This window comes from Antechinus flavipes, chromosome 3 (genome assembly GCF_016432865.1).
Source record: "Antechinus flavipes isolate AdamAnt ecotype Samford, QLD, Australia chromosome 3, AdamAnt_v2, whole genome shotgun sequence".
Taxonomy (NCBI): domain Eukaryota; kingdom Metazoa; phylum Chordata; class Mammalia; order Dasyuromorphia; family Dasyuridae; genus Antechinus; species Antechinus flavipes.
The window spans coordinates 60,007,770-60,025,007 of record NC_067400.1 but is presented as its reverse complement, the minus strand read 5'-3'; the positions used below and the strand labels follow the sequence as shown (position 1 = coordinate 60,025,007).

Sequence of the window (17,238 nt, the reverse complement as noted above, 5' to 3'; positions counted from 1 at the left end):
GAAGGTTTCATTAGGAGAGATCATGATAGTACATTTCTTGACAGTACCAGGAAACTACCAGATGAAGAGAATTCTATGGGATAGAGTTTAATTAAATTTTAGCAAAGCTTCTGACCAAGTAGTCTTATAGAGAAAGTGGTGAAAGAGATTAAAAGACCAGCAGGGGTCCAAATTGATTGGATGGTCAGACTCAGAGTAATTGTTGATAATTCAGAGTCAACAGGTATGACAGATCTCCGGTGAAATAACAAAGGACTTTTGACTTGGTCCTGTATTGTTTTAATATTTTTATTAGTGACTTGGATAAAGACAAAAGATGGTAAACTCATAAAACTTGCAGTTGACACAAAGATGGGAAGGAATGCTAATCCAATAGCTGACAGAGTCAGAATCCAAAAGGACCTAGAGTACTGGGCTGTATCTAATATAATAAAACTCAAAAATTAATAAAGGAAAGTCTTGTATTTGGGAACCCCCCCCAAAAAAAAAATCAACTCCACAAATATTAGAAGGAGAAACACAGATAGAAGGCAATTGGTCAAAGCATCCGAGAGTTCTAGAGTATTGCAAACTCAATGAGCCATAGTAAAATATGGTAGCCAAAAATAGTAATGTTACCATTAAGAGGGTCATGGCTTCCAGAGTTGGAAGGTGATAATATCACTGTACTCTGCCATTGTCAGATCTCATGTGGAGTATTGTGCTCAGTTCTGGGTACCCTAGTCTAAGAAACATATTGAAAATCTAGAAAGCATCCATAGCAGGACAAGTACAACTGTGAACAGTTCATGACATATGAGAATTGTTTGAAAGAACTGGGTATGTATAGCCTAGAGGGAAAAAAAAATTCCCTAGAAGGACATGATAGCTATCTTCAAGTACTTTAAAAGCTATTTATAGAGAATACATTAAATTTGTTCTGTTTGGTTCCAAAAGGAAGAACCAAGAGCAATGTGGGAATTTTAAAGAGGCAAATTTAAGTCAGATAGGAAGAAAAACGTCCTAACAATCAGAATTACCCCAAAGCAGAACTGGCTGCTTCAAGGGATGGGTTCCCCTCTCTGGAGAACTTCAAGCACAGGCTGGATAACCACTTGTTGGGTAATGTTATAATGGGGATTCCTTTGGTGTATGAGTTGGACAGGATGGCCACCAAGGTAATCTTCAAACTCTCATATTCTAAGTAACCACGTGATCACAAAGAGTCAGACACGACTTAATAACAACAAATGTAATCTTCCCCCCTCCCCAATCTTTTGATATCTTCTCCCTTTTCTTTATTCGCTGAGACTCAAAACCCTCCAGATATAGACCTCCTTTGTGTATACTAAGTCTGGTCCAGGTAATCTTCCAACTTTTGCTTTCTTTTGTGTCAAATATATTGTTTTATACTGTACCCTGAGAAAGGGATGATACAGTTCAAGTGTAATGTGCCACAGGAAAAAAAGTTTATTATAGTTTGTTATCATCCTTCGAATTTCAATTTTAAATACTCCCAGATGATCAAGTTTAATATTCTTATTAAGTTTTCTATAAGCCCATTTACTCCTTTACTGATAATAATCTTTCCCCATCCTATTCAGTAAGAATGAACAAATAAGTTCATTTTCTAAAATAATGTTACTTCTGTTTGCTATATCTTTCCACTTAGTAAGGACATACATTATTTTCTGGCTGAGAAGGCTTCTAGGTTCTTTGACTTCTGAGTGGCAATTGCTTTACATTGGTTATTTAAAAAAAAAAAAAAAGAAAGAAAGAAAGAAAAAAGAAAAAGGAAAAAAAAAAAGCTTCAGTGACACTGTTTTTTATATTGCTATCACTTCCAAATACAAATTCCCAAAGAATCCTTTCTTGTAAAAAGAATTGGTATCAACATATTGATCATATCTGTCAGCACACAGTACTGATGGTACTTTTTGCCAAGAGGGAGCTCATCATCAGACTTTTGGAGTCAACGGTGGTCACTGAAGTGATCTGAATTCTGCTACTATTTAGTGTTGTTTTCCTTTAAATTACCATGACCAATATAAACATTATTCTTTTCGTTCTGCTTCGTTGGCTATGTATCAATATATGGCAAGTATTCCCAAATTTCTCCAAATATTTCATAATCATCATTCTAAGGAATATGTTCCATTTAGTTCATACCAAAATTCAATCAGCCGTTCTCCAATCAACAGACTCAACTTGTTTCCATTTCGTGCTACATTGGTTCAGCTTCCATTGGAAATGATGACAGTCACGTGGATATCTGTTATTTTATCCATTTCTAATTTTTAGCATCAGTGATTTCTTTAAATAACTTAAGCTTAAATTGTTTTAAATGCTTAGCATATACATTCATTTAAAAATTCTTTATTCTAAGTTAGTGATGACTTTGATTTCTGAACTAAGAAAACTGACGATTTGGAAATGAGTCCAACAATGTTAACTAAGTATTTGATTATTTTCTATTACATTTAATCTTTGTCAAGTCAGCATCATTTTGAGTGTGGGGGATATTATTCAGAACTTGCTATTCAATGATTGCCTCCTTATTCTCTTCTTGAAGAAAGTATTCATGATTCTGCAATCATCCCTAAGCTTTTGGCTCCTATCTCCTAAACTGGAGTCATCTTCCAAGATATTTTTCACTGTCCTCCCCTGTGTCCAATTTTCAATTGACACAGCCAAGTACTAAACCAAATGTTAACTTACTCTGGTTTAATCGGATCTTCAACAGGCTTTGTCTATCTTCTCATTCTTTGCTACGGAAGTTGGCACACAAACTGCAATAACCATTATAGTGGTCTTTTTGCTTATTTTCATCATATGCAGTATAGTGTGTGATGGCTAAGAGTCCCACTAAATAATATTTCATGTGCCTTTAAATGTATGAAAACCACTCATTTTAAAAAATGGAGTTCTGTGCATGTGATAAAGTTGGCAGTTTTGTGAAGGAAGCAGAGATATTAAAGACCAGAGTCCATAAGTAGGCTGTTGCAATAGTCTAGAAGGGTGGTAATAAAGGTCTGTAGTAGAGGGGTGGTAAAGGGAACAGAAAGAAACGGATACATGTGAGAAGAATTTATAGCAAAAAAACCCACAATACTTTGAATGCATGAAGTGAGGAACTCAGAAGAATCTTGACAGAAATATTAAGGACTGACATTTATGTGATGCTTTCAGGTTTGCAAAGCCTTTTATGTATATAATCTCATTTGAGATATTTATATAGGAAAAAAAAGCAAGTTAATTTGAGGGGGAAATAATAAAATCAGGTTTCTGCCATGTTGAGTTTGAAGGAACTACTGCTACATTCAAAGGAGACAAGTACTAGAATAGGAGCTGGAAGCACTGGCTGGTTGAAGATAAAAATGAAAGGGTCAACTCTATAGGAATGAAAATGGACTCTGTGGAAATGGATGAGTTTTCCCAAAAAAAGATTGAAGAGAGTCCAAAAAAAAAGGTTAAAGGAAAGAACCGTGCAGATCACTCAAATTATGAATAAAAAAGTAGTAGTATATTATGGAAGCCAAGAGAGAACAGAACTTCAAGGAGGAATTTTCTCCAACATGCAGAACCAAATCAAAACCATGTACTGACCTCAACGAAGCTAATCATCTTAGACTATCCTTGGGTACAGAGGTTCTTAATCTTTTTGTATGTGTCTTTGGCAATCAAGCAAAAACTACAGACTGTTCAGAATGATGTTTTAAAATGAATAAAATAAAATAAATAATCACAAAGGAAACCAATTATGTTTAAATAAATACCTAATTTTCTGCTTATCCAAGTTCAGAGATCCCCTAAAATCTTCCATATCCACAAAATCCCAGATTTGAAGCTCTGCTCTCTTATAAAATGGTCTGAATTAAAAAAACAAATCTTAACTTTCCAGACTCCTGGCACAATAACAACTCATCTCCATATAGCAATTTAAAGTTTCCTCACTATCCTGTAAGGGAGGTAGGGCTAGTGTTATAATTTTACATATAAGAAAGATGATTCTCAAATTAATTAAGTGACCTGCCTATAGCCAGAGCTACTGAGTGTCAAAAGTCAGGATCTGAAGTGAGTTGTCTTGACTTTAAGACCGATTCTAGTGCTACCTATTTAAAACGTTCAAAGTATAACAACTAATGAGAGCAGAAAAAAATGATTTGAACTAAGCAAACTGTGATTTAAAACTAGTAATGTTCTTTTGTGGAGAGAAATAATTTCCTTAATATTTTGATATTAAAATGTCCTAAGCTCTAACTTCTTGGAATATTAAATGACAGAAAGTGACATAAGAAAATAACTAATTTTATGGACACTTTATAGGTGATAAACTATTAGCTGAATGATGGTATAGCATTAATTTTTTTTTACATCTTAAGCCACACTTTTCACTTAATAGGGAGTGGAATAGACGGGAAGGAAGAAGGCACTTAAACTTTTAACAGGCAATAGAATCACATAATTGTGCCAAGCTGATTAATGAGAGATGCAATTTTTTAATACACTGGCTTTTTTTCTCCCCCAGTAAACTCTTGTTAGTGAATCAGGAAAGCAAAGCAATCAAATTACTGCATACTTTGAAAGAATGAGAGCCAGATTTGTTATAGTCCACGTGAAAACAAAATCACTAACTTTTCAGAGCTTCTAAAACTAACACAAAATTCTGATGATGTTATTACTTCTAGAAATTATTCAACTGAACTGCCTGCAAATATGCCTTTTGTTTAAAGGAAGAGTTATTGATTTTTTTAACCATAAGTCTTTTGAAATGTTTTACCTAAGAACCCAGGATACTCAGACCTCAGCTACCTTCCCCTTGCAGTGCTTTGCCTTGCACAAAAAATGCATTGTGGTATTCAAATCTGGCTCTGAAGATAGTGAAAATGTTCTCCTTCAAGACTGAGAATCCTTGCTTTCTACTGTTTGTCTTTCAAGTATGATTTATTATGCTGTTTTCTAGTATTGAACAACTCATGTATTCTTCATATAAATCTAATTTGATCATGATCATTTTTATGTTTGTGTGTATATAATGTTTCCTATATTACCAAGTGCTCAGTAAAAAAAAAAAAAAAAATCAGACCTTATTATTTAAAGAGAGTATTAATTATGCCTAAGTCATTCTCAAAATCAGAGTGGGGTTCAATTTCTGCTTCTGACACATATTGGCTGTGTAATTCTGAGCAAGTCACTTATACTATCAATGTCCTAGAAGAACAAAGACTCAAATTAGAAAGCAGGTGTGGACTTGTACTAACATAGGTCTATTCAAAAACAGATTTTTTTATGGGAATAATACACAAATATACTGAAAATATACTTGTCAATAAAAATAATTTTAAAATATGCAAGAATAGAATTATTCAAATCCTTTGCTCTTGCACTAGCTGTATCCAGTGATAACAAAGAACAACCTTCCACACCCAAAGATAAGAGTTTTCATGAATGACTGAAAGAATTTCATTTTCTGGGAGGTAATTTTCAGATGATAAGTCTCTCCAAAATTTAACTACATTGTTCTTCAGATGAAAATTCAATAAAATGAACATTCATCACTTAATTAGGTGCAAGATGCTGTACATACAAAGTCAGAAATGTAAACAGCCTAAGACTTCATGAAACTACATTCTCCTGAGGGATATAACACAGAATTACAGAATCTCAGGGCTGCAAGAGATTTCAGAGGCATAAACCTAAAACCGACCAAGATTCAAGATTGACAAGACCTACCTGTCCAATATTCAATTACAAGTTCTCAATCAATCTTGACTTGAAAATCTCAAGCTAGGGGGAACTTTAGCTGAATGGGAAACCATTATGTTCTGAGAATACTATTCCACTGTTGTATTTTTCTAAACATAAGGAAGTTTTTTCTGCATAAAAATATATCTGACCAAAAAAAAATAAAATAAATACAAGATAATTCAGGAGGGATAGAGTTTTGTAGTGTGGATATGCAGTGAGGAGATCAGGTAGGCTTGGAATGGGTCATACTTGAAACTCTGAAAGAAGCTAGGGACTCTAAAAGGCATGGAGGAAGCAAGGATATATTCCCCGCATGGGGGATATTACCTGCAGAGAGGCACTGAACCAGGAGATGGAATGATGGATTTGGATAACAGTAAGTAGTCTAGTTTCAATGGTATTTCTTGTAAAAGAAGGGGAGTAATGTAAAATGAACTGGAAAAAGTCAATTGAAGCCAAAGAGTACTAAATATCAAAAATACACTGTTGTTGATATTTTTTCCTAGAAGCAATACAGTCTAAGAAAACTGCCAGGCTCTAGCAGTTCAAAGATCATTGGTAAACTTATAGCAAGAAGTTGCACCCATTACTTTTCTCTCATTCATACTTGTGAAAATTAGATCTTAAAATAATAGTAAGTTAATGGATAACGAGCTGAGGTTTACTGGGGCATCTTGAAATAAGAGAATGTTTTAAAGTTTGTTAACAAGTCAAAGACAGTAATAAAGTCAATGAAGATATTAATTTCACTGGGGGAAATAAACGAGCTAAGGGGACATAGTTGCTCCTGCCTCAGATACAGTAATTAATCGCAGGGAAGAGCAGCTACATTACACTGCACATGAGGCTGAGGGATGATAAAGGATGCAGCTTCTCTGTTCCACTTTTATGGGGAAAGCTCCATGACAAGCTACCAAGATCACATAACGGATTAATTTAAGAATGAAAGTTCCAGAGCTTCAGGTCACAAATCATCTATAGCACTGTACAAAAGTTAATTATAATAACGACCTTATGCATCCCAAAATATGTTCAATATAATTTATTTAGTTAAAGAAAGCAAGGAAGTAAATAAGAGCATGTACAAACAGTGAATTTTTATAAAAGAGAATTCTATTAAAAAAAAAATGGGGAAAAAACTGGTGAGTGGGGCAACTAAATGAAGCAATGGAGAGAGCACCAGTCCTGAAGTCAAGAGGACCTGAGTTCAAAACTGGCCTTAGAAACATAACACTTCCTAACTATGTGACTCTAGGCAAGTCAGTTAACCCCAATTGCCTCACAAAAAGCCACAAACAAACAAACAAATTGGTGATTTAATGGATGACCTCTAATGACCTCTGAGAATTAAGAGGAGTCAAATATGCCATGTCAAATGTACATTTTTGGGTACAGGCCAATTCAAATCTAAAGGTAACTGGGAAATATTTAACAAAATAAAAATATAGTAAAACATACATATTACATTTTGAAAATAAGTCAACAGTGACCCCCATTTCTACTTGAGTTGTCACCACTAATGCAAAATCCTCAGCTTGCCCCAGAATGTCAGAGAGATGTTAGTTTATAAAGAAGCAAGCAAAAGGGGGATGTACAAACTGCAAAATTCTTTTCAGAATTTGATTCCCTGGCACAGCAAAAAATATATATATTCCTGATAGACTGTCTACAAGTCAATACTATTTTAAATATGATAGAGGAGGGAGAGCAGAACCCAGGAGAAAATTCTCTTTATCCAATCATCCCATATGTCATTGATTTGTATACTTAAGTTTTTTTTTTTTTTTTTAACGAGGCACACCTGTAAAAAATCATAGTTGCCTCTTAATTAAGTTCAACAGCTAACACAGTATTTGTTGAGAGTTGAATACTAAGTGAAAAGTTTTAGCTGACTATTTTTTTCTATAGTGTCCATGTTTACAAGTTCTATTTGTAGGGTATAAGCAATTTTGATATTTTCTATCTCACATATTTCTAAATAAAATGTGAAAAAAATTAATCAATTTGCAACCAGACAGTTGCCTGAATGGGAATTGACCACCTAACTCCCTCTTATTTTCTCCAGCTGTTACATTTGAAAATGAAAGTAAACTGAGAGACAATAGTCTGAGCACAACTTAGTTATTAGTTAGTTAGCAGGAACCAACAAACTGGGTCAATGGCCTCTCTGAAATGACTAAATATGCCGCTGTAGGTCTCCCCCCTTTAATATAGTTGTAGGTCACAGTGTCCTTTATCTACACATGGGAACAATGGTACTCACTAAAGAAAACATGAACAGCCTGCCCCTCTAGTCTTTATCCTCTATTTAAAAGAAATCATCAAGGCTGTTGATCAGCTCATCACCTTCACTGCTGTAAGCCACCCAAAGCATGTTTTCCCATACACTTGCAAGCTCAGATTACACTAAAAACCAGTGTGAAGGCCAGGGGAACATCACGATTTCACCCATATTTTCTAGGATCTTGAAATCTTTCACAGGTGTCCTTAGAGAGGGGAAAAGGCCATGACCTGGAGGTCAAGTCAATGGCCATTTAGGTGTTAGAGTAACAGAAGGTGCTTAAATACCATGGTTTGTACATATGGCAAGGGTTCAATGTGTGAACAGACTAAAATATTTAAGCACAGTTTCTATTTCATAGGATGAATTCTGATTCAAAGAAGCATGGAAAGGGATGTAATCAGACCTAAAGAGACCCTGAATCTGGCCTTCTTGGCTTAAATCATCTCAACTTTAACTTGGCACTTTCAGATGAAACATGTTATGCTCAAAATTAACTATATAAGAATTTTTCTAAAGAAAAAATACATCTAATTCAGTGTAAGGGATTACATACAAAATCCATTCCATTATACTAGAATTGACTTCCTTTCACTGATTTAGCCAACCATACCTAACTTTTAAACACAAAAATGTTAAGAATTTTTTCCTACCCAGAAATGGTTTTTGAAAAGGATAAGTGCATTTCAACATACATAATTTAGTTTTCAAAAACCCACAAAAATGAAGGAGGAAAAGCAAATACACGAGCTATAATAATCTGATCAAAACCAACTACAACACTGAGAGAACTGAACCTCTCTTCAAACCCTTAAATGTTCTGCAGTCTGTTAAGATGGGAGAGGATCTATTTCTTTCACCCATCAATTGACCTTAGTCTATCATCAGCTTGACATCCTATCTCATTTATGTTCTTAATTGGCAGAGGACTCAGCAAATAAAACAATAAGCATAAGCTGTGATGACTTCCAACTTTTACTGTAGCCAAGGGCTTTGTGAGTAGCTTTCTGCAGTGACTGCATGGTAGGGAGTGCTGTCGGCTGCGGCAGAAGCAAGGTTAAACTCCAAGGTCAATGGCACTGTTTGGAAGCAATGAAGTGATTGATAAAATGAATTTCTGGATTTCACTTAAGATGGGAAGGAAAGAATCTTTCCACACCCCAAATCCCAGAGAACTTAATGGGAGCCCCAACAAAGCCCCATGCACACAACCTGGCAAGGCTCATCTGACAGACGGCAGGGAAGAAAAATACCTGCCATGAGTCGGCCCTAGAGCTGCCGTTAGCAGGGACTCACCCTGGCGAGCAGCTCTGACTCTATTATGATCGGCAAAACCACCAGAGATCTTGAATTATTAAGAAGCAGGCCAAGTGCCAGGGCAAGAGAAGACAACTTAATAATCCAGGATGTCAGGAAACTTGCTCCTAATCTACTTTGAGATAGCGCAGACCTCTTCTTAGAAGAAAGGGGTCTCTGCAAACAGCTGAACAACAAATAACAGCGGCAAGGTGACATCAGGAAGCAACTCTCCAAATCAAGATGTAGCACCATAGATCTGGGGGGCTGGCGAACACTTTTCGGTGAAGATTTGGACCAAAGGACGGCCCAAGGACACATGGCCTCCCCAAGTGGGATTCTTAAACTTCACAAATCATAAATGGTAATACATGTGACGTAATGAAGGCCTTACGTCCCCGGGCCCTTGTGCCCTTCCCCACCAGCAGATGAGAAATAAGTTGTATAATACTCAATGCCATTAACTCTGACTGGAGGCCTCTTTCCAAACACATCCTAACAAAAAGCACTCAGGATAAGACACAAGTCTAGTTTTTCAGGGAAAAGGATACACCTAAATATGCTAATCCTGCTGAAGGAAATAAAATACCTAGTCCTTTTTCAATTGGCAACCTTTTGTAAATCATAACATCGGATGACCCAGACCAAGTAATTATATTAAGAGTTTCTATTTGGATAGAATATCTGGTAAGATATGAGAGAAAATTAAATATAAATTATAAAACTATTCTTAAAATGAGATCCAAAGAACATGTCAAAGAAAACTAAAGAATCAGTGTAGTAATATTCATGGTAAATTATATGTGTGTGTTTGTATATGTATCTAGTGACACAAGTTATTCAACAATTGTCACAAGCAACTTGTTCTTCTATGTGTTTTCCAACTTGTGATTGTAAGGAGAAAAGACGATGGATTTAAAAGGTTTGAGTTTGCATCCATTTTTCAGTCTTGAGTCAATGGACAAATCAAATGCCACAGGATTGCTAAAGTGGTTCATGAAATGAAAAATACCACAGAACTTTGAGCAGCAAAGAAGTATGATGGAAAGAACAGTGGATGTGGTGCCAGAGTACCTGGGCCCAAGTCACAATCTTCTCCTCAGCATAACCTTACATCGATTAATTTTTCTATCATGGCCTCAAATAGCTCTAATAAAAAATGAGGGTGGATGAAAAGGACATTCAAGTTTATATAAATTTCTGCTATTAACTTTACAAATTAAAAATTCAATCCAAGATAATGTTTATTGTGAGCAGCTAGGTGGTGCAGGGGATAGTGTGTCAGGTGCTTCCTGAATTTTAAAATAAAAATGCTAATTTGTACTACCCAGAAGGTTCTGACTCAAGTTATATTTCAGATTTGGTGGCTACAAAATTACAAGAAACTCCGCCCCCTCCTCTCCCATTTTTCTGGTATATTTATACTGACAAAGGTATAATTTTAAATTTAAATATTTACTATTTTTTAAATTTTACTACTTATTAGTTTTTAAATTTATTTTTTTTCCTCATCTATAGCACAAGAAGGATCAGATCTATAATGCCCCTTCTATAGAAACATGGCTCTTCTATGTTTAACAATCTAAATGATGCTTCTTTTGAAAGAGCAGTCTGAATATGAAGAAGCTCATTTTTAGATAACAGAGATACTGTCATTATAGAAGTTACCATCTCAAATAAGAATAAATGTACAATTATATCTCAGTTAAATGGCACGCCTGAAGAATATCATGTTTTTAGTTAACTAATTTCTTCAGTTAACCTGCCTGGATCGCTCTCTAAGTTTCCATTTTTATAGATACAGTACTTTGTCAAACAAATCTTCACTAATATACAGACCCATAACTTCACTCTTGGCACACTTGAAATAAGGATTCATAAACAAAGGAAATTATGGCTGTCCTCAAGGACAAAGCAGTAAGCCTGAGGAGAAACAGAATCTTTCCCAAAAATTTTATACTGGGAAAAGCAGCAAATATTTCAATAATAAAATTTGATTAAAAATGTAAGGAGGCACAAATGATTCCAAAATAGAAAAGTCACTGGAAATTATTTGAAAAACATTAATTAAAGTAACTAGTGGCAAAAATATTTATTTTAGGTTTCCTCCGGATCTCACAGTTGACAGAAGAAAAGTAGATTAAACATAGTCTAAGGTTAAAAATCTAGAGATTTCAGAACTTTTTAAAGAAAAAGTGGCAAACAGATTGAGCATATAGTTCTCAGCTACCTTGGTTAAGCTTGTGCCCCCATAACTAAGATTTTGCTGTACTTTGGCTTCATATCATAGGTTTCCCGTCCAGATCTAGATTATCTGATAACTCTAAATTAACATATAAAAAGTCTTTCTGAACGGGTGAGGCTTTTTCTCTTGTTTCCAAAGATTCAGACAGGCAACTCTAGAGTACATAACTTTTTCTAGGCTCCCAGCTTGGATGATGCTGGTGTGTTCAGGGCACATGTAAATTAGGGATGCTCCTATGTCATCTCAACCAGGATATAAATACCACACAATGCTCATGAGAAATCTGGAAACAGTTCTGTTAAAATATTTGAAAAGCTTACTTTTGAAAAACTCTAGCAACTGAAAGAAAGCAAAACTCTTCCCCACAAGATGAATTAATTTCTCCATTGTTTTATTATAAGAATCATGGCATCAGGTGGTAGCTTACCTTCAGCTGCTTTGATCACATAGCCCTTGTCTTCACCAAACGGCACATTCAATAGCTGCATAATTCTATCCAGCAGGCCATGGATAATCTCAAACCCAGGGTTCTTGTTGTAATAAACAGCACAGAGATGCCGGTGGTTTCTTGCACCTACATCTGGAGAAGAAATAAGAAAGTTTGTTTCATTTCTTCTTTATCAAGAGGTTACCTGCACCTTTACTTTAGAAATTATTTTGAACTTTACTCATACTTTTTTTTCTTAGTCTACTTTCTATTACTATATACTCACCTCCTATATTCATCAAGTATAAATAATAGGTATTAGATACAGTTGAAGATTTTGTAATTACTATGATGCTGTCATTTCAATTGTGTCTCCCCATTCAATTTATGTCCCCCAGTTTGGGGGGCAAAGATACTGGAGTGATCTGCCATTTCCTTCTCCAGCTCATTTTACAGATGAGGAAACTGAGACAAAGAGGGTTAAGTGACTTGCTTGGGGTCACCCAGCTAGTACATGTTTGAAGCCAGAGTTCCAGATTTGAACTTGTGAAGATGAGTCTTCCTGACTCCAGCACAGCATTCTATCCACTGTGCTATCTAGCTTCCCTTGCAAATACTATACTATACCATAAAAGAAAATGCAAAAACTATAGAACTTGGATAGCTACCAGTAAATATCTATTTAGGAATATTAAGCATTTAATTGAGCATAAGCATTAAGCAACTAGTATTACCACATTGACATATATATGACCAATATTGACATATAAATACATGTGCATAAATGTGGATATGCTTAGTTTATTTAAAGGCTATATTCTTAATACCCAACCAAGATTTGCATTTAAATGATCTGAACCACTCTCCTGACAAGAAGGTAGGGGAGAAACTATATATGCTATCAGATACAATGGAGCAGATGACAGTACTTAATAGTTTCTCTTTGTTACAAGGTAGTGTTTGATTTAGGGGGAAAGTTTTTTTTTTTTTTTTCCTCCCAGAAACAACTGATTCAGGACAAAATGCATAAGTAAATGCATTTTAAAAGTAAAAAGATGTGTCTGGTAAAAAAAAGACCAGGGCAATATACTCTTTTTAAACCTAAATCTTAGATCATAGTTTAAACTCAAGTCAATAACTATGACTGTCTAACCTGTTTTGTAAGTCAAGAGATTAAGTTCTTTTTGAAATCAGCATCAAATTTAACACATATAGATATTACAAAGAATGAACCAGTATAAGAATTTACCCCCTTCTTTTATGTTATTAATGAGCACAAGAGATGCCCCATGTGGACAAGTAAATAGGGTGCTGTTATTACCATGGAAACAAGTCTAGTATGAAGTCTATGATTTTCACTAGAGTTTTATATTAAAACGTTTATGAGCACAAAAGTTCATGAAAGCAACTACATGTGTATTACAAAATGAAGAGTCTAATTGCTAAAACTAAAAGAATAGAATAAAACAGAACTCAGTTTTCTCTTTCATATTTCTGACTTGCTTCTGGGTATCTTCACCATGTGTTACCCATTTTGGGGGGTCACATGCTTCTACTTTAACACAGACATGTACTGAAAACACTTTGTAGTTCCATTTTTGCTAGGAGAGGGCATCACAACAAGTACTAAAAGGACTTAGCATTACAAACAGGAAGCATTATTTTGGTAACCTTTGCTTTTCTAATCTCTCTAAGATCTCCAAATTACCTAAATGATACCTCACACACAATCAATGACACTTTGAATTCAAGACTATTTTTTTTTTTTTTTGCAGTTAAAGTAAACAACATTTAACTTGGAATAAGGTACAACACAGTCATAAAGATTATCAAAGAAATGGGCTGAATTTGGAAATGTTTTTTACTGAGTTTGGAGGCCATCTATCTCAAGGAACCATACATAATAAGAACCATTTCATTCTCATCAACTACATTTCCCACCTATTTAATTGTAAAAATACATTGACACTTGTCAAAGAGGTATCATCCCAACTTTGGGTAAAAAGGGGCTCGAATCACCCAGTTTTAGTGACTTCCAGTGCTGCAAGAATCTCCATCTAGATTACTTATTTGTATTCCAGTTTTACATGTTTCTTTTATTGTCAGTGAAATTAAAAACAAACCAACCAAAAGACCCCGAGGCCTTAGATCTCCTACAAATCCTTCCCCCCTTGAGAATCAGCGAGGTAAAACCCCTATTTTCTAGTGTTTGATACTGAGAACATATTACATCACAGGAAACTCTTCAGAACTGTTTGGACTTTTTGGATCAGATGGAAATGTCTCCATTCTTTCTAGCTCAGTTAGCAGGCCCCTTCTTCCTCGTGTCACGCCATCAAACAATTCTGCTTTTAAAACAGGACTGCCAAATATGGCAGCCTAAATTACACATGCATTTCACAGACTTCAAAGCACTGCCTGGAGAGGAGGCAGCTCTGAACACCCCAAAGACAGACAGCTGGCAAAGAGTCCGCCCAAATAAAGTAACGGAGTCAGGGAAAGCTTTGCCCCGAAAGTAGACTAATTCCAAGATTGAAAACGGGCACCTGCTCAGGCAGATCCTATCTCACCCCAAACTGACAACTAGATGAGCAAGCAACTTGTCACGGGGACTCCCAGGCTGTCCTCGAAATTCGAAGTGTTCCAGCTTACGCCCTATTTCTGATCCCCCCCAACGAACCTCTCAGTGTCCTTGGACAATTTTTAAGACTGTAAATTACGAATGAGCTGAAGGTGTGATGTGCGTCAGTGGAGAGAGTATCCAGAACAAGAACTCTCTAGCTGATAGAATCCCAGATCTACCCTGCTTCCCCCTTTTTCCACCTCCCCCCGGAAAGATCCACTAATAGAAAAAAGCCATGGCGTCATAGGCTAGAAAAGCAGAGATCAAAGGAATTTTTTTTACCTGCATTCGACTTTTATATGCTTCAAAGGAAATCAAAACGCTAGTATGCTAGTCTCAGCCTTGAATACCAGGAGGACAGAATGGAGTTTAATAGCTTATTCCTGCTTAGGAAATATCCACAACTTATCACTTAAACTCTGGAAACTATTTCATCATATATTTTATTTGATTTGGGGAAGCAAAGATACATATCTTGATCAAAAGGGTTACACATGGTATTTCAATATTCATCATTCTTCGGCAGAGTTCGATCAAGGGATAAACTGATTAGTACTGTAGGAGCCTTGTGTAGCAACTACTTTCTAAAAATATAGCCCAACTATCAAACTGTGTATATATATTTTTGATCCAGTAGTGTCATAATGGATCTGTATCCCAAAGAGATCTTAAAGGAGGGAAAAGGACTCACATGTGCAAAATTATGTGGTGGCAAGGAACTGGAAACTGAGTGGATGCCCATCATTTGGGGAATGGCTGAATAAGTTAGGGTTATATGAAAATAATGGGATATTATTCCTCTACAAAAAAATGATGGTTTTAGAAAGGCCTGGAGGGATTTATAAGAGCTGATGCTGAATGAAGCCAGCAGAACCAGGAAAACACTGTACACAAGCAACAGCAGGATCGTGCAATGATCACTATGAAAGATTTAGTTCTTCTCAGTGGTTCAGTAATCCAAGGCAATCCCAATAAACTTTGGATAGAAAATGCCATCTGCATCCAGAAAGAGAACTATGGAGACTAAATGTAGATCAACACATACTATTTTCATCTTTTTCTTCTCATGGTTTTTTCCTTTTGTTTTGACTTTTTTTTCCTCACATGATATATAATGGAAACATGTAAAAAACGAATGTACATTAACAAAAAAATATATTTTTACATATAACTGAAGAAAAATAAAAATAATTTTTTAAAAAGGAAAATATAGCCCAATAGTCTTAAAAAGAAATTGCAATTAATTTAAACTTTAATAAAACCAAAGGAAATCTGTACTAAGAATGGAATTAAAGATGCTTTTAACTCTCTATAACCCTCAAAATTATAGGCAATATAATTGAACAAAGATGAAAAGTTGGGGAATAACAGATATGAAAAAAAAAATCTATGACCTTTTAAATACATGAATGAGAAAATTATATTCTCACGGGTTCATTTTTATTTAGCTAAAGTAAACCTGGCATGAATTTAATCTGTTTTTTAAATTACAATATTCAATGCATGACAGAGGATGTTTTGGTCACGTTAGTAGAGCTTAACAATGTGGAACCAAATACAGTAAAAATAACTGTCTTTATAAAAATGATGTATCTATACAGTTAAGATGCCATCACACAGACAAACGAATGCAGGATGCTACTCCACATACTGTTAATGTTAATGTTCTTTACACCCATCTTTTTTATATTATTAATTGGAAATTCTGCATGCCAAAAAAAAAAAAAAAAAAAAAAAAAAAAAGAAATAGTGAAATTAAATCAAGCCAGGCTGACAATATAAGGCATCTTTAGAAAATTGCATTCCACATGTGAACTCTGAACAATCTTTCATTTGTTGCTTATTGTCTAAAGAATTGATGCATAATTCTTAGAAGTAGAAAGCCAAAGTAAATCACTAGTATCATCAGAGAGCATTTGATACCCTTGTTGTTCAAAAACTATATTTAAAAAACAACAACCCATATATCTGGTACTTGCTCTCTAGGAATTTATAATCTTAAAGAAGTCACACAAATAGATGGATTACACACATTAAAAACACATAAGCAAAGGACTATTTAATTTATTTATATTCTATGAATATCACAGGTGAGCATTTCTGACAAGGTATAATAAAGGCAGGGTTACTAATAAATACACAATTAGAGCAAAGAGCAGAAAAGTGGTCTGGAGTTCCACATCCATGAAATGGACAACATGAGTTAGCAAAATAATGGGGTAGCCAAAAAAACTTACACTGGTGTGCAAATTAATCAGGGCAAAATAAAATAACTAAATTTACTGACTTAAACAATAAGCCTTATACATTTTTACAACTTTAAAAAGTCTTATTTTGCAGTCAGTCCTCTCTTTTCTGTCATCAATTAGCATATACGATTTGGCACCAAGTTCTTAAAATGTTATAGATATTCTTTTGATTCTTCTACATTCAACTATATTTTTATCACTCTCGATATTAAGTGCATCTTGATGAAAAGTCTTTTCCAAGTCTAGCCTTCATTATGCCATTATGAGGTTTTTCAATTATGTTTAAAAGAGCTGAAGCACTTTTATCTTCACCTTTTAGGTAACTCTCTTAACCTTTTGTGACATATGGCATGATGGAATTATATCTCTATTTGAGAATTTCTAAAATTG

At 35.0% G+C, this 17,238-nt stretch overlaps 1 protein-coding gene across 1 annotated transcript in view; it reads right to left on the bottom strand.

Moving 5' to 3' along the window:
* FARSB (phenylalanyl-tRNA synthetase subunit beta) overlaps positions 1–17,238 on the bottom strand; it is a 72,973-nt gene that overhangs the window by 9,045 nt on the left and 46,690 nt on the right. The window contains exon 16 of the mRNA XM_051983464.1: positions 11,977–12,129. Within this exon, the coding sequence (XP_051839424.1) occupies positions 11,977–12,129 (153 nt within the window). The remainder of the gene's footprint in view (positions 1–11,976; positions 12,130–17,238) is intronic.